At 34.5% G+C, this 25,034-nt stretch overlaps 1 protein-coding gene across 2 annotated transcripts in view; it reads right to left on the reverse strand.

Annotated features, from left to right (window-relative positions):
* Tbcd (tubulin folding cofactor D) overlaps nt 1-25,034 on the reverse strand; it is a 291,444-nt gene that overhangs the window by 146,771 nt on the left and 119,639 nt on the right. For both annotated transcript variants that reach the window (XM_090399238.1, XM_090399247.1), the window contains 2 exons: nt 21,598-21,823; nt 569-712 (listed from right to left, as the gene is read on the reverse strand). In XM_090399238.1, coding sequence (XP_090255364.1) covers nt 569-712; nt 21,598-21,823 — 370 coding nt within the window. The remainder of the gene's footprint in view (nt 1-568; nt 713-21,597; nt 21,824-25,034) is intronic.

Consider the following 25,034-nt stretch of genomic DNA (forward strand, 5'->3'; position numbering starts at 1 on the left):
GAGACAACAGATGGACAGTCAGAGTTACAAACTGGTATCTGAGAGATACCATAAGAAAACTTGGAAGACCAGCTTTAAGGTGGGAAGAGCCAACGATTAAGAAAGTCGGAAGAAAATGGAGAAGAAAGGCCCAAGACAGGAATAGCTGGACTCTTTACAACCTGCAGTCATGGAGAAATCCTGACTGAAATCACAGGTCCATCAAGGTAATTAATTCAGCCAAAAAATTGCCCAACAATAATATGAGCAGCTCAGAAGATATAACTCTAAATCAAATTGAACTTGATAAGAAATTAAATTCTTGTTTAAACTGTTTTCCAAATGTAATCAAACAAAGTTTGTGTATGAAGCATCTTCATGACTAGGCTGCTTGTATATGGAGAATATTACAAGTAGCTTAGTGATGAAGATACTTCATGTGCAAACTTTGTTTGCTTACACTTGGAAAAAAAATTAAACCAGAATATAATTATATAATTTCTTGTCAAGTGATAAACAAGTGAAAAATAAAAACAAAATAACTTTTAACTCTAAATTAAAATTACATGATATTTAAAAATTGTCTAACCTAATATTGAGAAATGCATTTTGTCTGTTTCCAACTGCAAAATAGTCTGCTGTTGTGACAATATCAATGCCATGAGGGAAAGTTCCTTGTCTTCCTACATTTTCTTGAAATGCAGCAGAGGCTGCTCGACGACAAGGTACCTCCCTAAATAATAATAATAAAAAGAAGAATAATAAATCAGTTTATCAGAGTTGAGGTTATATTAATATATCAGTGTAGTATTTACACACATTCAACTATTTGAGAAATAGTTGAACTAAACATATATAAAAAAAATCACTCTTAAACATATTAAGCGTTGATATTTCTGAGTGAAATTATTAATTATTCATCAATTCCACTTTTATTGTGATTCATTTCTTCAGATACCATGTACTTATCCAGTATTAAAGAAAATAGAATTCATACTGAATCTTGATTTCTCTGATTGTATACCCACCTGCATAAATTTTGTAACAGAATCACAAAACAATATTTATCTATTATTATTTCAACTGGCTATTATTAAATTCATATTAATCCATTGCTGTTTTTCAATCTATTGTTAAGCTGGTTTGGCTACACACATAACTGCTGAAATTGTGTTGAAGTTTTTTCTGAGTAACAAATTTTATAATAGGAAATTTGACAATTACACTTATTTGTGCATACAGTCCCATGGAAGGTTTTAGCAAAGAAGATGCAGAATTTTTCGAGTCATCAGATAGAAAAGCTAATAAAAAAAATAAAGAAAGATTTACACCTAACTCATTGGTCAAGCAAACTGTGTTTGCTCTTTCTAACAGACAGTTTAGATCATATTCTGACACAGATATGAGTTTTTTTTTAGGTGGAAGATGATTCTCACGGCTGATGTGAAACCACCACTCTGCTTGACAGAGACTCAAAGAATTGTCATGTTTTGTTTAATTAGAGTGGAACTTCTGGATTATTCGACACTCTGTCCTCGCTTATGATACCAAAATATGCTCTAGGTTATTAACAAACAGGATGTGATTTACATAAAAAAAAAGCAAAATAGGAAAAAAAAAAATCCTAGATGTAGAAATTTTCGTCAACTCCATCTTCAAGAGACTATATATGCTGCCCTCATTGGCCAAGTGGTTAGTGTATCTGCTCTACAGTCAAAAAGGCTGCTGTGGGTTCAAATCCCACCATGGGAATGAATGTTTGTGATTGTCTGTGAAAATAGGAGTGGTGATGGTGGGCAGTAGATGGCATTGGTGTAGATGATGCAGTTTGCTGTAGTTAGTGGATTGAGTGGTGGAGATGGAGTTGTAGAGTAGGTGTCCTCCCTCGATGAATCTTTGAACTTCTAGGAGGTGTCATGTAATAATAATAATATATACTGTGTATTATCAGCCATATAAGGACTATTCACAACAAAAGAATTGCTTATGAACTTTTGTCCAATGTTGCATAGTTTCAAGATGAAAGTCTTGAAACTATGCACATTGGACAAAAGTGCATACATTCATAACTAATGAATATATACTGAACAAGATATATGTTTGCTTATAATACTTATATATGTACTGGACAAACACAGACAAAAACCAGTTTGTGTACAACCAGTATTTGCATATGCTTGCAATTTGAGTCTAAGAAATGAACGTTATACTTTCAACAAAATTATTAATATGCAAATGGAGCATAGATCCATGAAAGGCAACAAAAGAGTAATGCAAAAGAACATTTTATCAGTTTTGGAGTAATCAATCAGTGGCTTAAAGAGATTGATATATTGAAACAAAGCTGTCAAAGTGGGAGCATAAACAGCTCCAAAATGGAGCTTGTATTGCAGATTATCAGTATTAATCTTTAATTACTTTGTATATCATGCCATGAGCAGCAAATTCCACCACCTCCATGCATAAAAGATGAAAGAATTGACATTAAAGGATTAGCAGCAAAGATGAGCACTTTGCCAGTGATTTCTTCATCTGCACTGTTTATAAGAGCTAGTTCTATTAATGATCACACATACACATGTGGACAGATGAATATCCACATTCTATAACAGAAATATATCAAGAGTATCTTTCCAGTAATGTATAGTGTCACATGCTTAGCACCCATTTACTGTAACCATGTCTTTCCTATACAGTTCATAGGACAACTTTATCAAATGATTTATCTCTACACATCAACACGAGAATGTGGTTTATGTGCAACAGTGCACTTATGCATTTTAATGACAAGTCACATAGGTCCTGTTTCATGAAGAGGAATCTCAAAGATTTTCACCAATCAGTAATACATTGCTGTGTCCTACGTACAGAGCTGGACAGACAATAACAGCTGCTGTATTTAAATACAAACTTAAGACCAAAAGGAATACAAAACCCAAAAACCCATAAAAATGTTACTATATTCTATGTGTAGTTTTTCCGAGCTTTATGGGGGAATTACACAAGATACAACAAAAATTCATTTTTATTCTCTTCTTCTTCCTTTTTTTTTTGGGTGGGGGTTTCACTAATTTTGATACACATCCTCAATAATATGAGGGGAAAAGATTAATGGAAAAGTCATACATGTAAAATTGATCTATATAATCATGGATAAAATGAGTCAGAACATTTGCTCTATTTTTAATTTGGAATAAGCAATAAAAATTTCAGTATGCAAAATCTTATATATTACTGCAATATATCTAAAAACTTACCTTAGTAATTATTGGAAAAAAGCTTAAAAGGCTTCCTTTTGACAAAGTAAATTAATAAAAATAGGGGATATTATAAATTCATCCTTATTTCATAGCTGATGATTTTTCATCCAACTTGCCTAGGTTTGCGCTAAAAGACATGAGCTCTGAAGGAACCCATATTCCTACCTTAGTTTCTCAAATATAAAGAAAATTTTTACAATTTACAAAGAATTCATTTGTCATAGCCATGTGACAGTCCTTTCTATTGGAACTGTTTTTTTTTTTTTTTTTTTTTTTTGTCAATCAAATGACATCAAGTATTTTTCCAAACAGAAATGGAACAGGAGTCTATTTCATGTTTTCTATTTTTTAAAAAAATAAATAACAGTGGGAACAGATGCCTGTGTACTGCTTCTCATAAATAATCACACTACACACACACACACATGTAAGTAATCAACTACATATATACTAACCAAAGGGCTAAAGACAATCATTTTTAATTATGAGTTTGTGTTTTAGATACATTGTGGCATTATCTCCGATTTTTATTTCAAATTTTTAATTTTTTTTTTTTTAAAAGGCATTTGGGACAAGCAGAGAAAATGAAATCAGAAATAAGATATTTTTCTGCGTGTTTTAAGTACTTATAATTTATTTTCATTCTTCAGCTATAAATATCAGCTTTTATCTTGGTGGCAAGACAGAGCACAATGTTTTGTAAAACATGGCATCTTATGTTTTGTCCAGGGCTACTGAACAAATGTCCACTCCTCATCTTCTCATGGTGCACTCCATAATCTGCCTCAGCGAATGAATGAAGATGAATTGGCAATTTGGGATAAAGCCAACCAAACAAAATTTTCAGCACTGGCTCAAACTACAAAAATAGATATGATGATACAACATGATGATGAAATATCCTAGTTGGAGTATTGCCTAGTTTAGCAAGCTACCTAATTCTTTTGTCAGTGAATCACAGTAAACAGTGAAAGGCTCAACTACTAGAACAACCTCAAACTTCACAAAAATAAAGTAAAGCTGAAAGAGGATTGCAAAAACACCATAATGATGTACTTCTAAATGGTAACAATAAGCTGTTACATTCAGTGAAAAGTTTTCAAGAAAAGGAAGAAGCAGCTACAATAATGAACAGTAAACATGAAAATAAACTTTCTGAATAGCACACAATATCAAGTAGTGTTATAGGAAAATTGAAAAATCAGAAATTAGGCAATGAGACATATGCATTTATGAGAATTTGAACCTTCTGTGAAAACCTAGGTTTCACAGACAGTTCTAATAAAGGAGCACATGAATTTTTAGAATCATTCAAGAGTGCAACAGATATATAAAAAAAACTGATTCTTCTTCTTGTAGACAAATAACAAAGTAGGCAATAAATCAAAGCCAGGTAGAAATGTTTTGGAAGAATTTGGAGAAAAAAAGAATCATTATGTATCAACAAATTTCTACCATGCAGTAAATTGAAGGGGTGTAATGTATACTATTATAATACTACATAATTAACTTTAAATTGTTTCAAACCTCCTAACAAAAACTTTCCTCCAAATTAATATGTTGTTTGTCAGGGATCTAATACTGTCAGATTTTATATCTCATTCTCCAGGATATTATTGCTAGCATCATTCCACCCAGATCTTTGTCTTCCTCAGACTTTAACTACCTTCCTAGTATAAAATACATATTTCATACAAATTTTCCTGTACCACTTTTTAAGTCATCATACTATATTAGAACAATTTGGCTTGCAATGAATGCTCACAATGTCAAGTTCCTTTCTAATATCCTCATTTTAAATATGATTTTGCCATTGATGTCATCTATTCATTCTTCTAATTTTTTTTTCAGAAATTTCAGATCTTTGGTCAGCCATTTTATTTATAAGCCAACTCTTGGATCCATAAATTACATTTCATTTCACGATCTGATTTGTGTACAATTAGTGCTTTGGCTAATGTCTCTCTTATTGCATATTATATATTATTCACAACTGCCATACCAACATACTAGCTTTACTTATTCTATCATCATATCCTGCAGTCCAACTGGACTGCAAGATATTGATGAGACTAGGGATGTGAGGGGTAAAGGTGGGCAGAGAGTTGAAGTTCAGAGGCCATACTGAAAAATAGTCAGCAAAATATATGAGACCTAACACAGAGAGTCAGGGTAACTAAATTATAAAGGGAGGAATGGTGAGAATGAGATATAGAATGAGCATAAGAGCAACAATGTTATATAGCTGTGTTAATGAAGGGAATGGGCTTCGTCATGGAAATGTTGATGAGAAGAGAATAATTCAATTTGTGTTCGTCTGGTTCAGACCAATCAAGCATGTGCAAAGATGTCTACATGTATAAGGCAATAGAGAAGAATAGCGATCTGAAAGTTGCCCAACTGTGTAATGCAGGCTGCAGACAAGAGTATACAAAAGAACATGTAGGTAGATTTTTATGTCTGTACATGAATGGTAGGAGTATCAGAAACAAAGGGGGTAGAGTTTGTTGCCTTAGTCAGTACAGTGGGACCTCAGATTGTAGGCATTAGTGGCCCTGGCTATCAGAATCAGACATACTAACTGGTATTGAGTGAAGGGTACACTATTTTTAGGAAGGATAGAAAGGAGGGGGCATGTTGCTAATGATATGGGATGACTTCAATCCAGTTAGAGTTGAGACCTATAGTAGTGCTACTATTAACAGTATTACTTTGGCAGTAAGTTTGAAGCCATTTGGTGTGAGGTGGAATCCAACAAGATCATTACACAGTGGGGTGTTGTTACAGACCTGGTAGATCAGTCACTAGTGATGAAGAAATGCATAACCAAATAGAAAAGATGAGTGTGAAAAGAGTAATCAAAATGGGAGACTTTCATTATCCAAATATTGATTGGGTAGCAGTAGAATCTCAAGAGAAGAATGAAAATGCATTTATTGAGCTGTTGCAGGACAACTTCCTCAAGCACCATGTGACAGAAGGAACTCGAGGTTAAAGAGTGTTAGATTTGATTATAGTGTCAGAGGGCGTTTCACTTAAAGATGTAACTATTCTGCTTCCAGTTGGCGACAGTGATCATGCGGTACTCACTTGGGAAGTGACTAAGTGACTTTGTGAATGTTCCATTCAGAAAAGGTTACATGCTGAACTACAAAGCAGGAAATTATGACCAACTGATGAGTATACTGAGTTCAGTGAAATGGGATCCATTGCTATATGGGAAGAATATTGACAGTGCATGGGAAGCATTTAAATGATACTTAAATTATGCAACTATCAGAATGTATCCCAAGAGTTCAAAGAATAAATAGAGTAGGAGTCAAATGGTGTGTAATCTTATTAAGCAAGAGATACATAAGAAAAGAATTATGCAGAAGGAATGCCGTGTGCATAGATGATGTCTGTTATGAAAATTATCAGCAGCAGGCTAGAATAGTCACAACTGTTATACAGAAAGCGAAGTCTGAGTATGAAAAGAAACTGCTTTTGCATACTAAAGCCAACCCACAAAAATTCTATCAATATGCTGCAAGTAAAAGAAAGAATGAACATGAAAGAATAACTATTCCAAATACAGATGATGTGAGGGTTACAGATTGCAGAAGAGGTTGTTCAACTAATGAGTGCCCGTTTTGTTAAAAGCTATCAACCTAGTATATTGGTATATACGACATTAAGTGCACTGCTACCTCTTCACTGGATGAAGAAACTTAGGTGTATGAGGAGAAGGTATTAGAGCTGTTGCACAATCTGAATAAGAATTCAGCAATAGGGACTGATGGGATATCAGCATGTGTGATAAAAGAGTATTCAGCTGAACTAGCTATTCCTTTGACCAGGCTGTTTAATGAGTCTCACAACAGGGAAGTTGTGAGCCTCATTAAACCCTTGTGCAATGGAATTACCATACATTCTTTCTATTCCACCAGAATAGAAAGAATGTATGGTAATTCCATTGCACAAGGGTGGTGCAAAGACCGATGTATCCAACTATTAACCAATCGGTATCTCAGGAAGATTTTGGAAAAACCGGTTAAGGCTCACATTTAGAAATGGGTTGACAGTGAATCTCTACTTTGCAATGAGCAGCATGGGTTTACTAAGGGAATGTCATGTTTCAACAACTTGCTCAAATTCTATAACAATGTTACTATTGAACTAGACAAGAAGAATGGATACACCATGATACTTTTGGATTTTGCTAAGGCTTTTGACAGAATACAGCATGGTAGACTGTTGCATAAATTGGAGAATATGGGTTTGAGTTATAGAATATTAACGTGGATAAGAGGATGGCTGGCTGAGAGAGATCAAAAAGTGGAATATAGGGGATTCCGGTGGTGTACCACAAGGATCAGTGCTTGGTCCACTGTTATTCAATCTGTACATTAATGATACTGGGAATGATTTGACAAGTGACATACAGCTATTTGCTGATGATGCAAAGATAAGTAGGCTAATCAGAAATGCTGCTGATATGCAGTACTTGCAGAATGATTTGAATAGGGTGGAACTGTGGGCATGGGAAAATGGATGTCAGTTCAATGTCAGTAAATATAAAGTCATTCACTATGGCTTGATTAGATATGTGATGTCATATTATATTGGTGGGATTATGCTACAAGAAACTGGTCAGGCTAGGGCTCTTGAAGTGTTTGTAGATAGGAAGTTCAAGTTCAGGGGGCCATGTAGCAAAGATTGCATATACCACTCAAAAGATAATTGCAATGTTTAAACGAATTCACACGTAAAGATAAGGATGTCATTTTGTCTCTTTACAAGGCCTCGATAAGACCTCACTTGGACTATTGTGCACAGGCATGGTCTCCTAGTTTCCATTGTGATTTTGATATATTGGAGAGAGTGCAAATGTGAATGTTAAAAATGATATCAGGATTGTGGAATACTGATTATGAAGACAGATTGAGAATTTGTAGACTGCAGACACTAGCAAACAGGAGAAACAGGGTGTGTGACATGATTGAGACTTACAAACTTCTGAAAGGATCACACATTATTTCAATTGATGGAATTTTTAAATTTATAGAGGGTGGGGAAAGGACAAGAGTTAGGACATCCTAGGAAGATGAGAATGAATGCCACTAAGACAGGGTCAGGGCTAGATTTTTCTCTCATATGATGGTGCATGATTGGAATGGATTGCCGTTGGATGTTGTGAATGCAAGCAGTGAGAATGACTTCAAGAATAAGTATGATAGCTGAAGCATGTAGTATGTGGTCTTCCTCAATAAGTCCCTGATTCCCTCTTAATAATAACAGATTTGGATAAGTGGCTTTCTTGGGGATGGGAAGTGGAAAGAATTCAGAAACGAGTAACTAAACTAGAGTCTGTGAAATGCACCCTATGATGATAGACTGAGGGTGTGTAGGTTGCGTCTAGATCATAGGAGGACAGCAGCAGGCCCATAATGTAATTTTGTGCGGCCTGTGGCAGGATAAAAACTATATTAAATTATATGTATTATCAATTTAGCTATTCGTTGACCACAGATTTTCTGATTGATATACTAGTTATATTCATTATTTCTGATGACGGAAACAATTTATATTCTCAACACGGAATCAAAATTGCTTTAAAAAAAGATTACTCAATTTATAAAATTTACTGCTTCTCTGTGTGAGTTGTAGTAGTGGAAGGAAGTGGCAGATTTCTATGTGCTCCAGAGTAACGCATCATTAAAAGTCACTTGCTCTACTGGTTACAGTGATCAGTTTCACAGTTAACAGTGTTATTGTTGCAGTTTGTGTCCCCTGGTCAGTTACTTCAGCCTTTGTGTACTATGAGTAAGAAACGTAAGATCTGTGAATAAAACAGGTCATTTCAGGAGAAATGGGAAAATGAATTTATGTTTACAAACAATAATGCCAACAAACCAGAGTGCCTTGTGTGTTTGCAAGTATTTTCTGTGCACAAGGAATATAACCTCAAGCACTACATACAGCACCATGCCGCTAAATACCAAGAATACGTTGGACAAGTATGTACTAAAATTATACGTAATTTGAAGAGAAAGGTTAGTGCTCAGAAACCTATTTTTACTAAACCAACATCGATACAAAAAAGCTCACTCTTGGCATTGTTTGTTGTAAGTGCAGAGATAGCAAAAGCAAAAAAATTATTATCTGATGGTGAATTTGTAAAACACTGTTCTGTGAAAATGGCATGTGCATTTGGGGAAAATAAAATTGTCAGTGAGTTTGAAAGCGTCCCACTATCAAAACAAACTGTAACAAAAAGAGTCGAGGAAATAGGTTCTCACATATTAAATAAATTAAAAAGTGTTATTACAGATTCAGCTTACTTCTCATTGGCTCTGGATGAATCAACTGACATAACAGATACAGCTCAACTTCTAATTTTCATTCGAACTGTTTGCAAAGACTTTGTTATTAACGAAGAGCAACTAGCATTAGTCACTGCATAACACAGCCAAAGGTCAAGACATTTATGATGCAATTATGAAGGTTGTAAATGGTACTGGTGACTTCAACAATCTCACAGATATTGTGACAGATGGCACCAAATCAATGCGTGGCAAACAGGCTTAGTTGGCTTACTAAGGCTGGAATCAACTGCGCTGCATTATACATCAGGAGGCTCTGTGTGGTAAAATTCTGGAGATAGAGGATGTTATGAAAACTGAAATGAAGTGTGTGAATCTAATTAAGGGCAGAAATCGGGCCTTGACACATTGCAAGTTTCTTTCTTTTCTAACAGAAATGGAGGCAGAATATGATGATTTAGTGTTGTACACAGAAGTACGTTGGCTAAGCAGAGGGAACTGTTTGAAATGGTTTTTTGCTTTCAGAAAGGAAATAAAACAGTTTTTAGAGGAACACAAGAAAACAAACAAAGAACTAATCATAAAACTATGTGATCCTCATTTTAACAGCTTACTCGCCTTTCTAACAGACCACATGAATGAACTCGACGTGAAGTTACAGGGATGTAACCAAACAATCTCAGATTTAGTTGGACACCTAGATGGGTTTATAAGTCGACTGAAGGTTTTTAAATTCACCCTAGTCAGAGGAAACTTGGTACATTTCCCTTCCTGCAGGGAGTCGATGGAGGAGAGCCATAACATTGACTTCAGGTTTTCTGTGCCAATGTTAGACCAATTTTGGGAGCAATTCAGTAATCAATTTTCTGACTTCAGTGACATGCAGTCACAACTGACATTATTTAACAACCCAATGAAATGCGACATTTCAGAGCAGCATGACACTATTCTGTTGGAGTTGTGTGACCTTCAAAGTGACCCCTTTTTCCAGTCATGGGTGGAGACAGGCATCGACTTTAGAAAAATGGTACCAAGGGAAAAATATCCTACATTAAGTGATTTCAGCTTGAGAATTGCATGTATGTTTGGAAGCACATACATACGTGAATGCATTTTCTCAACTATGAGGGCAATTAAATCGTCACAAAGAAGACAACTGACAACCACCTTCAGGATTTGTTACGAATATCGTCATCATCGTTGAAAATCGACTTTAATGAGCTTGTTGCCGCACATGAACGCCCACAGTGTTCTCATTAATTTAACTTAACTTATATTTAAATCAATCAAGTATTTTATATTGTTCTCCCAGTATTAAAATGATTTAACAAATATAGTAATTCAATACATATAATTATTGCCTTGAAAAAATGCAGAGTTTATATTTATTTAAGTTCTGTCTAAAAGTGTGCAACCAGTGACGCTACCACTCATCATATATTGGCCCTTGTATAGAATGAAGTTGGCCACGCCTAGTCTAAATGACAGGTAGAAAAGAGGGGACATGATAGAAACTTATAAGTTAATATCTGAGTTCTTTAACATTGATAAAAAAGAAATTTTTCAATACATGACAAGAGAGAGAGAGAGAGTGAGATTCACTCACTACACCCTCTGTCCAAAAAGAAACTGAACGTTTTGAAAATAGAATAAACTAGTGGCGCCACCTGTTGTATCTTTTTGTTGTCGAAAGTGGCAACCTTCATTAGTGTTGTGTGAACTGCTTATGACATTTGTTTCATTAGAAGCCGAGTTATAGTGCCAAGAGTGACAGTGTGTTTTGATGAACGGCCGGAAAATGAGTTTCAAACAGAAAACAGACTGCGATTGACTTTTGTGTTAAACTTGGTAAAAGTTTTATCGAAATGCATCAAATGCTTCAAAAAAGCATACGGTGATGAATGCTTATCCCGTACTCAAGTTTATGAGTGGTTTAAGTGATTTCAAAGTGGTCGCGAGACACTTGAGGACGATGAAAAGCCAGGCCTTCCAAAAACTTGACTGAGCGAAGTTAAAATCCAAAAAGTGCATGATTTCATCAAAGAAATCCCGAAATCATCCATGAGATTGATTGAAGATGAATTGGGGATTCCAAAATCAACTGTGCACAACATTTTGACCGAGAGTTTGGGCCTTCGTAAATTGAATTCGCGATTTGTTCCCCACATGTTGACCGACGACCAAAAAATGTATCAAATTGAATACTTCAAGGACCTCATTAAAACCGATGTAAGGACTCAAATAGCAAAAAAAGATACAACTGCTGACACCACTAGTTTCTTCTATTTTCGAAAAGTTCGGTTCCTTTTTGGACAGAGGGTGTACTTCAACAGTTTGCCTGCTGAAGTAGTGAGTGAATCTAGTGTCAATGAGTTTTAAAGAAAATATGACAGCAGGTATGGGTGATGTATGGCCCCTCTTCAATGAGTCCTTGACTCTCTGGAGGTCTCATGCAATAACAATAATAAGAGAGAAATTAGCCAAACATACTAACTAGTAATATACAAAAAACTATTCAAACCAATTTAAACTTATGGATCTGAGAAATAGGTTAAGAATAAAAGAGTTGATCAAAGACTAGACCACAGATGTGAAAATGTTCTAAGAAAAATCAAAGTTGGATCCTTATCAAAAATGAAGACATGTGAAAGAAACTTTCACATTTATCATACAGGAATGCGTGAGTAGGGCTAATGTAAGATGGGTATAATGATTTAAACAGAATGAGAGAGAAAGGTTGTCCAAAGAAGTGTTTAGTGCTAGGATGAAGACCCAAGGTCTAGGTAGAGTGACCTTGTAAACCAAAATCAGGATAAATAACAGAATTACATTGGAGGAAAACTGTGGGCAGAAGGTTACCATAACGTAAACTTAGCTGTGTAGTAGTATCATCCTGTAGTGGATGATACCTAGATACTTATATATATATATATATAAGCAGTGAAGTAAGAAGATATATACAGTATATCTTCTTCAACCTCTTGAGGAATTTGATAATGACACAAAATTTATATATAGATTCTTGTTACATTCCCATGATTCTGCAGCTATTTGTCATAAAATAAAAATCTGGTTCTGTGTACATCATTCCTCTATGGATTATACCATTATATATTAAATGTAATTCTACCATAAGCTTGCTTTTTAATTCTAAGTAGTTTAATTCTTAAAAAAAATCTAACACTAGATTATAAATCAACTTTCTAGCTACCCACAAAGATGAACATGGATTCATTTCCAGGACATCATATACTTAATCACTTAATTCAACTTTGATCTATTAACCTATTAATTCATTTATCCATTAAAAATAAGTGAATCAACACCTTTATAAACAAACAAAAACAAAAAAAATTTCATTTTCAAAAACACAAATATATACAAACATTACCAGAAAATGAATATATACTTATGATTTAGGCCTATCATGTACATATTTCTCTCCATAACATTAGAAAAGAAAAAAATCATTTAAACTGATCAACTTTCTGAAACACAAACCTTGTCATGGTAGTGTACATCACTATTCTGCCCTCAACATAGTCTAGTGCATTATATATTTGATATGCTCCTCAGCGGACTACTGTTATTTTATACTAGCTAACTGTAACCGATTTCTTGGACTGAATGCTCCCTGTGACAATCTGCTGGCATCTCATCAAAAGATCTCTCTCATCACTGGACTACTCCAAGTACACTCTGAACACTGAAGAACATACACTCCAGAGAGATGGCAGATTCATAATGCTGCCTACACTGAGACTTAGGTTGCACTGTTGATCCATTATTGGCATGAAGTATACATGTAAGCTCTCTCAGATCTGTCTATCTGCTTTTTATATCCCCGGATATGACACAAAGCACCGATGTCCTTTCCTTTAGTGTTACACGATTCATTTCAGACAAATTATGGAGACTACAACTGTGTTAGAAATAATATTTCAATTTCCCAATGTTTTGACCTTCATATTAAGATCATCACCTGGAGTAGTGCTTTTTTTCTGGAAAAAAAGGTGCTAGTACTCACCATGAAGATATTACAGCAACTTCCATACTTTTAACATATCCTCCGATATACCCTCGTCGTCTCTAGATTGCTTCTTGCTTTTGGTATCAACTGCAGAATGACGACCTTGGAGCAGCCATGAGTCCACATATTTGCTAGGGTTGAACTGAGTGAGAGGAGGTCCTACTATCCTGATGAACATCAGTGCAGAAGTTGTCCATATATGCAGAGATGACCTAGATGAAGTTACTATAAGATTCATCTGAGAGAAACCCCATTCACTGGAAGATATTGCAATTGTGCCCAAAGCATGCTTTAGAGGAAGTAGTATGTTGGGGACTTTATTTTCTTGAAGATATTCAAGGAAAACCATGAACTGCTTCTCTTTCATTTAAGCAAAATTTGCATGCTAACTTTTTAATTTCAGCTTCACCAAATGTCAGATGCTTCCCAAGATTTTCTGGCCAATACTTGGAATCTAAAATCTTAGCACATTCAGGCAAATCAACATCGTCTCCTTCAAGCAGATGCTTTCCAACAGCTTCTTTCAGACTTTTATAGAAAGCAGATGAACTTATTGCAGGACTGTGTCTTTCATTTTTGTGGAGCTCAATCCCTTTGAACTTCATGTTCTTCTGACTTTGAAGAGAAATACTGTAGTACAGACCAGGATTTTCAATTCTTTCTTCAAAAAGTTGAACTGTATTCTTTATCTTCCTGTCTGCTTTATACAAGTCAATATTTCTCTCTTGTAAATCTAGACTTAGTTCACTAAGTTCTTGAAGAGCATCACACATAAGGTCCAAATCAAGAACAACCACGCATGACATTATTTTTCTTAAAAGGCCCTCATAACAGACAATTCAAGGCAATGGTCAGCACAATGCCAGAAAATAACACTAGGAAACTTCTCTTGCATTAGCCTCCTTACACCATTACGCAACCAAACAACACGGCTGCACCATCACAAGTTACAGACAATAAATACCCGTTTAAGTAATCTTCAGATAATCCTAAACACTCAAGATGACTAATTAAAGAGTTTAGAATTCCTCTAGCAGTTACAACTGATAATTCGATCAAATCTAGGAAAAGACTCACAGGAGCCAAAAGTTCAAGAAGAACTACACGAACAATAACAATCAATGTCATTGTGTTACTCACAGTTGTTGATTCATCGATAAGTAACGATATTTTGTTCTTGGAGTTCACTATATTGTCTATTAATGTTTTTCTCATTTCATTTGCAGAGTTTAAGTTCCTGTAAATTTATTTCATCTTCAAAGTTGTTAAATAATTGATTTCTCCTCAGAACTTTGTAAGTGGTTCGAAACACTTTTCCTGTTACGTCTTTATTATGAGACAAAGTATTTAGGGAAAATTTCTCTAATGTTTAGTTTTTTGCTTCAGATTTTATTTTTTGGCACGCTTTGTGCGTGGCACTTTCCTTATGATCGTAAATCTTTTTTCTTAATAACATTAACTGTTGTTTGCGAGATTCTCCAAAATGACTGATTTTACCATTTACCCACTCTGCTGAAATTTTCGTTCCCATGTATTTATCGACGGCAAGACTTCTGACATCACGATACACTTTACAGCCCAACATTTTATACAAAAGTGTCCAACATTTGGGCCAATCATTATCAGAATCTGCTTCCTTCTGACCACATGGATCTTCAGTCTTGGTTTCATGATTTTTGGTGATAGTTTTCTGTTTTACAGGATCACAAGTAGATTCAAAAATTTCTGCTTCTTCAGCCTTCCTTTTTTTAATCATTGGCATAAAGTAACTACTTATTTTACTCATTGTGAACAATGATTGCATTGCTTTAACTTAGATTAATTCAAAACTCATGTGAACACCTGCCTGTTGCAGAGTGAATATACAACTGATAAACTGATATTGGAATCAATCGGAAGTGAACACAACTTGTTCAACTTGAACACAACCAGTTGCATACCAACCTATGAAACAGGAAAGCAGGGTACCAACTTATGAGTAATCAAAACTGAAAATTCAATTCGTGAACACAGCACCATCTACTGGAATATTTATAATACATTTTGCTGTCAATAAATCGCAAATTTTTAAAAACTTAAGAAAAATGGTGGTGCCGGTACTGCGTACTGCCAGAAAAAAAGCACTGACCTGAAGTATACACATGTATATATACAAAGACAAGCTATATTACATTTCACACAGTATGCCAAAGAGACAATGATTTGTTCAACAGTTATTCTACTGGACTGATCTCTAGTGAAAAATAAAATAAAATAATTACATCAAAGCTACGTTCTGGCTATTTTGTATGTCAAAACACTTTCCATCAACATAAAGAAGGCACAGAGATAGGCTCACCATTATCACCCCCAATTGCTAACTTTTATATGGAAGCTTTTGAGCAACATGCTCTAGATTCCTTTCTTTTAAAAACCAAAGTCTGGCTTAGATATGTTGACGATGTTTTCGCTATCTAGTCCCATGACCACCAGACATTAGACACTTTCCTCAGCCAAACTTAACAAACAACACAAACGTATACATTCACAAATGAGATTGAAAGACAGAACAAGCTTCCTTTTCTAGATACGCTTGTCACATATCTTCCTTCTGGCAGTCTTTCTTTCACTGTCTTTCTTTCATTGGCCGGTGCTTTCTTTTACCAGAAAGCACTGGCCAATATATATACACACATAAATTCCTACCACCACCCAACACAAAAACTAGATGTCATTAAGACACTAAAAAAACAGGGCTCTGAAGATTTGCTCCAATGAACAAGCACTTAAAGATGAATTAAAAGTTATTAGCAATATCTTCTTAAAAAATGGTTACAGCCAAAATATTATCAACAAAATTCTTCACAAGACCTCACCCAAAAACAAAAATAAACTAGACTACAATAAAACTGTAATCATTCCATACATTAAAGGGATATCAGATAAAATAAACAGAATAATACAGAAATACAGCCTTAAAGCCACCTTTACACCTTCTGCAAAATTAAAGAACTTACTCAACTCATCCACGGATCCACTTCATCTGCTGGCCCACCCTGGAGTTTACCATGTTCATTGCACCTGTAATTTGCCCTATATAGGGGGAACAGGATGCACAATTCTTATCCAAATAAAGGAATATGAACGGCACATTAAATTTAATAACTATAGTAAAGCCTGCCTTTCTGATCATGCCCTGTATACTCTACATAGAATTGACTGGAAAGGCACCTGTTGTTTACATTATACCAAAACATGGTATGAACGTAAATTTAAGAAGGCCTGAAATTCTTATCAACCACTCTAATCTTAACAATAATGATGGTCTAAAAATCCCAAGAATATGGAAGGCACATATTCTACCTGCATAACCTTTCTGCTTAAGAATCAATTATAAATACGATTATAGGTAATCCGGGAAGTCTAATATAACAACTGTCATGCTAAATTAGGACATCACTTTTGCTGTAATAAAACTATCTATATGAAATTGTTCTCTGATGTTGTCATAAATAGAATATAGCTTTGATGTAGTTATTTTATTTATTTATTTATTTAATTTTTTTTTCACCAGAGGTCAGTCCAATGGAGTAACTGTTGATCAAATCATTGTCTCTTTGGCATACTGTGTGAAATGTAATATAGCTTGTCTCTGTGTGTATGTATGTGTGTATATATATATATATATATATGTGTGTGTGTGTACTCCAGATGATGACCTTAATATGAAGGTCAAAATGTCAGAAAATTAAAATAATTATTTCTAACACAGTTGTAATCTCCATAATTTGTCTGAAATGAAAGCACTGATGTGATGAAAGTGGTGGCCTCTCTCAGTCATTATCATTCCTGATATGATTCTCAAAGGACATACAGGACACTATGATAGTTCCATGCAGATAAATTTATATTACTAGCCTCCTATTAATAACTTCCAAATAAATCAGTTATTTCTTAGATCTTACATTTGGGTCTTCAAAATTGCTAGTAATAATTGATTCCATAGGTATAGCTAATAAACTCACTATATAGTTGTCGTTATCATCATCAAATTCCTGATATGTACCCTCAGAGGGTGTACAGGATAATTATGATAGTACTACATAAAAAAGTTATACCATTGTTAACTTCTGATCAACAATTTTCCTCCAAATTATCTATTATCTGTCAAGATTCCAATATTATCAGATCTTATATTTCACTGTTTTAAGGTGCTTTATACTGTATAAATCAATCTACATCTTGGTCTTTTTCCTGCCAACCTGGCAAAGAACACTTATTTTGCTAATCTTTCCTCTCTCATTCTGTTTAAGTGACCACACCACCTGAGATTAGCTCTATTAACACATCCTTGAATGCTAACAATGGAAAGTTCTTTCGCACTATCCTCATTTTTAGTGTGATATTGCCATTGATGCCATCTATTTACTCCACTAATCTTTCTCAGAACTCTTATATCAGAGGTCTCCAGTCTTTGAACAAGTGTTTTACTTCTAACCCAGCTCTCAGATCCATGTGTTAAAATTGGTTTGAACACAGTCTTGTATACAGCTAATTTAGTATTTTGACTAAGTTCTTTCTTATTCCATATAAATTTATTCAGAGGATTTCCTACCATACCAGTTCTACTAATTCTGTTGTCTATTTCCACATTTAATTTACCATCTTTGCTAAAAATTGTGCCTAAATAGCTGAAATGTTTTACTTGTTCTATCGGTTCACCATTCAGGATACAGTTTCTGCCTATTTTCATTGTCTTTGTCTTTTTATTGATGATTTTATACCAAATTTATTACAACAGTTATTCAATTTAGTCAGGAAATCTTGCAGACTTGTACCGGATTTGTTCAGAAATATAATATCATTTACATAAAGTAGAGCTAAAATTAACATCACCGATTTTGATATCACATTTAATATCACTTCTCATCTTAATGAGATCCATATAGATAATATACACCCTTCTCGTAGACAGGCTTATACGTTGGTTATGCATTTCTAAATCACTTAAGGAATTGAACAACATAGATCCGAATATAAATTAAATTACACTTTAATAAATATTTCCGATATTTCAGCAACGTCACGTTGCCATTTTCAAAAGGAACTTACAAAAAGGCACGTGCACGCAGGCACTACAACACAGTAACCAAGAATGAAGAGATGAAGCTATTGTTCTCCTAGAAGTCCTGATGGTGCCCTCTAGCGGGCTAAGTAGGTGTTCTTGGCCATTGGGCTGAAGGTCTGCTGATGTATGCCTCCAAAATTTGGGGCAGTCGCATACAACCAAATTTGTTGAGGTTTGGAGAGTTTCTTAGGACTGAGGCTGATTCCATAAATAGTCTTTCGAATTTGTATTTGCTACGGTGTATTACTGTAGCTTTCTTCCACCGTATTCTGTGGCATGTATCCAGAGCATGGTTTGCAAGACCAGAATGGCTGTACTTGTGAAATCGGATGTAGTCCTTGTGTTCAGAAATTCTGATATTCGCTGTCCTGCCTGTTTGGCCAAAGTAAGATAGTTTACAACTGCAAGGGACTTGGTATACACCAGGTGGTACCTTCAAGTACCTGGTAGAAGGTATCTTCAAGCACCGTTTTGTTTCACAAAAAGCTCTCCGTATATATAACCGCGCTAGTTACGCATTGCTTCGTGAACAAATCACCGCCACGCGGTTTCTCTTAGCAGAAATTAACGAAGCCATTCGTGTCTTTGAAGATGAGCCATCACACGGAAGGCCCGCCAATACGGTAAAATGAAGTTGAAGCTGTCTAGACAATTAAATCGTCTAACTTTCCTGAAATGCTGCCGGGATAATAAGGTAATCCCGAACTGTGTAAAATTCAAGCACCATTTTGTTTCACAAAAAGCTCTCCGTATATGTATAACCTCACTAGCTACGCGTTGCTTCGCGAACAAATCACCGCCACGCGGTTTCTCTTAGTGGAAATTAACGAAGCTATTCGTGTCTTCAAAGATGGGCTTTCGTGCACTTTAAATCACGAACTGTGGTCTGTTTTACATGACGTCTCGTGTACCACTGCAGACAAAGAATTTGAAAAAATACGAAGTACAGATGAAAAAATTCGAAAAATTAAAAAAGAATTCTAATGTCAATCCAAAACTTGCTACCAACACCGTAATCAACCTTTCTTCAGTCACCCTGAAGCACTCAACGCGCATTCACGTGGCCACAACTTCACCATTGCTCCCAGAAAAATACCTAATGAGGATATTATGATCCAGATGGAACGCGGAATCCGCCATCTTCCACATCAAATCGCCAACAGTGTAAGACTGGATGTAGCTTGTGTCATCTCCAAAGCAAGACCACCAAAAACCAACATATCCAACAAGGAATTTAAAGTTCTACATGTAATGAGGAATAATAAAGAATTAGTTATCAACAAAGCGGATAAGGGAAATGCAACTGTAGTACTTAACCAAAAGGACTACAAAGGTAAGCTTAATGCTCTTCTATTAGATCGGGCTACTTACCTCCCTATCGAATACAATCACACCAACTCACAAATTAGAAAACTTCACAGGCTCCTTAAGAAAGTCACTTCTTGGCCTGTAGAAGTTACCAACAGATTAAAGCTGTTTAACTCTATGCCCCCCCCCCCCATATTTACGGACTCCCAAAAATACATAAAGAAAATGTGCCATTACGTCCAATAGTGGATGGCATTGATTCCCCCACATACAAATTAGCTAAACATTTGGCCAAAGAGCTCACACACTATAACTATAGGGTTCTGAAGAGCTTTCTTCTTAGATCCTTATCATATACCTTTTCAAGATCAACAAAACTTAAATACAAATCCTTGTTATATTCCCAAGATTGCTCAACTATTTGTCTTAAAGTGAAAATCTGATCCTGACATCCTCTATTTCGCCTGAATTCAGCTTGTTCTTCACAAGCTTCCCTTCCACAATTTTTCATAGCCGTTTCATAAGTATACTTGCATAAATCTTACCAGGAACACTCAGTAGGGAAAATACTGCTTGATATATTGTCCCATTCATACCATATAACTGTAGCATACTGAAAAGCTTTCTTCTTAGCTCCTTGTCATATGCCTTTTCCAGATCAACAAAAACTTAAAATACAAATCCTTGTTAGATTCCCAAGATTGCTTAACTATTTGTCTTAAAGTGAAAATTTTATTCTGACATCACGTCTATTTGATCTGAATTCAGCTTGTTCTTCACAAGCTTCCCTTCCACAATTTTTCATAGCCGTTTCACAAGTATACTTGCATAAATCTTATCAGGAACACTCAGTAGGGAAAATACCTGTGTAATTCTCACATTCAGTTTTATTTCAATTTTTATACACAGGTGCTATGAGAGCTCTGCTCCACTTAACTGGAATTCGACCCTCTGACCAGGCCTTCTGAATTATGTAATGCTGCCACTATAACACTTTTATACCTCCATATTTGAGCATTTCTGGCAGAATTTCATCTACCCCAGCTGCCTTTCCACATATCTGGTTTTTGATGGCTTTTTCTACTTCAGTATGGATATATATTCCTGACTGCATTCCTGTTGGGAGTTTTCTACCATTTGTTGACACTGCTTGTTTCATTTAGCAGCCTTTCAAAGTAATTACTCCAGGCATCTAGAATATCTATCTTCAGTTTTCATGTAGCCTTTATTGTCTCTGATTTCTTTTACAGAACTCTTTCCTCTATTTCTAAACTTTCTCAAGAGCCTCCAGAATATTCTGCCACCTTTCTGATATTTATTTTCTATGTTCTTACCAAAGTCACTATTTAGTTTAATAATAAAATGAATGGTGTGTATTACTATCAATTAGTTTTCTATTTTCTTTTTTTCCTTATTTAATGTCAGTGGGTATCCCAAAATTCACATTAGCAATATAAAACAGACAATTTTTCCATTGAAACTGGCCTCCATAGATATGTGATAGCAAGACCTGGCTTTATAACTGATGGAAGAAGAAAAGAATCCACCAAACCCTACTTGAATTAAATTATAAGTTATTGAAAATATAATCAGAAGTGAGTTACCAACCTATCAAACACTGCAGTAATTACAAGGGCACTAGCAATATCGTTTACATATGGTTTCATCACCTGTGGATCATATGCTCTTGCAAAAGACCAACATACATAGCATGCAGCATCACGGATGTGAGCCCCAACTGAAAATGTACCTCTTGGTTCATCATATACTAGAGCTCTGAGAACAACAGGTACTACTTTATCAAAATGTTGGGGAAGAATTAATCCTCTTCTACCTGGAGATCCAAAAAGAGTGCAAGATATAAGTTTATGTATTTGAAATAGATGATATGAATGATAAATTTATCTTCATATATAATAATATATTTATCTGATATTAGTAAAGGTTCTAAAGGATTCATATCAGAAAACAGCATAAAAATCCAAAATTGAAAATGATAATATGAATGAATTATAAATATACATATATATTGTATCTTCACATACAATAATTTTCTTTGTTGAACTTGAAGCAAACATACCATATATACAAGCAATATTCTCAATAATTTTTATTGGCCCATGAAAAAACATTTTGTGTGCAAGTTTCTAGTCTCAGATTCACTGCGTATGATAGGCATCTGCTCACAACAGCAAAAGTCAAAAGTCACAAATGGTAATGTTGGTGCTGCTGTTTCAACACATTTTGTCCAGCCATTCAAATTTAAAAGAATTTGCAGTTCTTTTCTGCTTTAACAGTAACCTTTTGAGGGTTTACTGCACTAAAACTGCTAATGTAACACTTCTCATAATTGATGTGGCCATTTTTTCGACCATCTATAACTTGTAAAACTGTTAGCACTAAATTACTTTGCTTAAATCCAGGTAGCTACAAAAATCCATCACTGTTTGAATGATTTCAAGCGACTGTACTGTCTAGACACTAAAGAAATATGCCTCTGCAACTTGCTGACATCAGTAATGACAAGGAGCAGTCTAAAAGTAATTAATTAGAATCTATTAAACTGGAATGGGTTAGAGTAATATTGAAGTGGAGAAATTACTAAATAAAATAAGTGACAAGAAGTATGATTTATCATAAAATTTGTTTTTATAGTGTGCTCAAAAATTATTAACTATAAATCAGAAATTCTGAAAGCAAAAATTTTGTGCATGCAGTTACTAGGTTGTGTGTGTGTGTGTGTGCGTGCGTGTGTGCACACATGCATGCACACACACATCCTAGAGAGAACACTGCATAGAGATATGGTAAAATTTTTATAGGATAGAACATGCTTCATATCAATGGACAACATCAAAGTCTAAAAAATGAAACCAGAAGCTCAGTAATGACACCAGTTTCTTCTCCTTTATCCTAATCTAATGCATCAGGAATATTCTTTACTCAGGAATAATGTCTTAAGATAAGTATGGTGAAAATCTGAAACAAAAATATGACAAAATACATTCTCTGTCTCTCCAAGTGAAGTTTATGCTTCTACAGATTAAAATCATCTTTTGCACCTTTTTTTTCAGAATATGCATAATGAATATATAGTAGAAATGTGATTAATCAACCTAATTAGAATATAATTAAATAGAACAAAAACTTCTGTAAAAATAATATGTAATAGCAAAACTTAGTGGAAATGGACTAGTCCCAAGGTAACCAAATCTACAAGGCAAGTCAAATTGATTAAAATTACTAATTAAAATGTATTTAAAAAAAACAACAACTGAATATTCTTGAAAGGAAAGGTGATTACCATATTTTGTAAAACTTCAGATTTATTTACTTCAGAGATGTTTATTATTATTTTTATTTGTTAGTGAACTCATAATGGGGCCAAAAATAGTATCAGGATGAAAATAATGTAAAAGTGAAGAATCAAGATGTGTGCATTCTTGCTATTTCATGTTGCTACATGAAATAGCTAGAATATAATACAATAAAACAAAAAATTCTGAAATAAATGTAAATATAAAAATGTATAATAAAAAGCCATTTTTGTAAGTAAGATAATATTTATTATCACAACACTTCAAAGAAGTCAACAGATTCATCATCAAAGGTCTCACTCAACATATCTGTCATAACACACCTTAAACTCATTTACACACTTGACATTTGCATCACATTCCATTCACCTACCACTTTCCATGTAAAAAGTTCTGCTCATTCACCAGTCTTAGGATAAAAGAAAGAGAAGTTGGGACATCTCTTAAAATGCTATCCCCCAAATCTTTAGTAAATCAATGCAGCTATATTAACCAAGGTTAGGAGAGTGTTTTACAGTTGATGCTAATTCTAAAACAGTGTCTCAGATTTGTATAATTTCTACAACATAGCATTCTTCCATTTAATCCTGTGTGACAGGGTATCTAGGGTTGCCAGTCCCATTTTGTCAAAATGATCTAAGTCCTTCAAGGTAGATGTTAACAAATCTTCTAGTCTGTCTAGAAGACTAGTTTGTCTAGAAGAAAGTAGGCTAAGTTGCAATCATATAAAACTTCACACACTGCAGGTTGTGTAAGTGTGTGAAGATGTCCTTAGCAGAATGAATGCTAGTTGGATATGTAGTTTAACTCCTCTTCCTTTTATCTTAGTGGGCACTACAACAGAATAAGTTCCTTTTTTTAGATCATCATGATAATTCCTGATATGTACCCTCAAATAGTGTACAGTACACCATGATAGTAGTGCCTGTTAAGTTTACATTATTACTAACTTCCTATCAACAATTTTCCTCAAAATCGGTCATTTACAATTTCAATTATTTCTGCAACCACTTAGTGCCTATGTTCTGCAAGAGATATCCAGCATAATATTAGCAATTTCATAAATAATATATTCACCCATTCCCTCTGATGTTGTTAAGACCATGAAGCAATATTATGAATGTCCAATAAAATACTTGACATCTGCATAGTATTGAATGGAAAAGACACACCATGAAAACAGACTAGGGAATGTCAGTTCATTCATCTTTTAAAGAATGTCGTGGAAGATAATTAATGATTCCACAAATCTCTGTTAATATAATTTAAGTGACTCCAATTTATTAGTTTAATGTCAGTTTAAACTTCTTATGAGATATTACTCTTTACGAATGAGCATAAATTGAACATTACACAATTTTTGTTTGCTTCCTCACCCAAAATAGCCAGGATTTTATTAAAACTTAGTGCTTTTTGATAAAGCCAAACAGATCCCCATTAAATGATTATAATCTTTAAATTCTGATTATAATTCCAGATAGATTATAGATTATAATCTATCTGGAATAATATCCAAATAGACTATAATCTTTATCCAGATAGAGATAACTCTAGATTATAATTCTTAAATTCTGACTGAAATAATGAGCTGCCATAAAATAATCAGCATTTGTTCTGGATCATTTTTTGAATTTCACTATCAAGATAGTAAGAAAGTATGTTATTCTGAAATTTATAAATTTTTTAATGATATCAGGATTATGGAATGTAGATTATAAGAAAAAAACT

This window comes from Typopeltis vanoorti, chromosome 1 (assembly GCF_054136105.1).
Source record: "Typopeltis vanoorti isolate ZY-2024b chromosome 1, IOZ_Tvanoo_1.0, whole genome shotgun sequence".
NCBI classification, from domain to species: domain Eukaryota; kingdom Metazoa; phylum Arthropoda; class Arachnida; order Uropygi; family Thelyphonidae; genus Typopeltis; species Typopeltis vanoorti.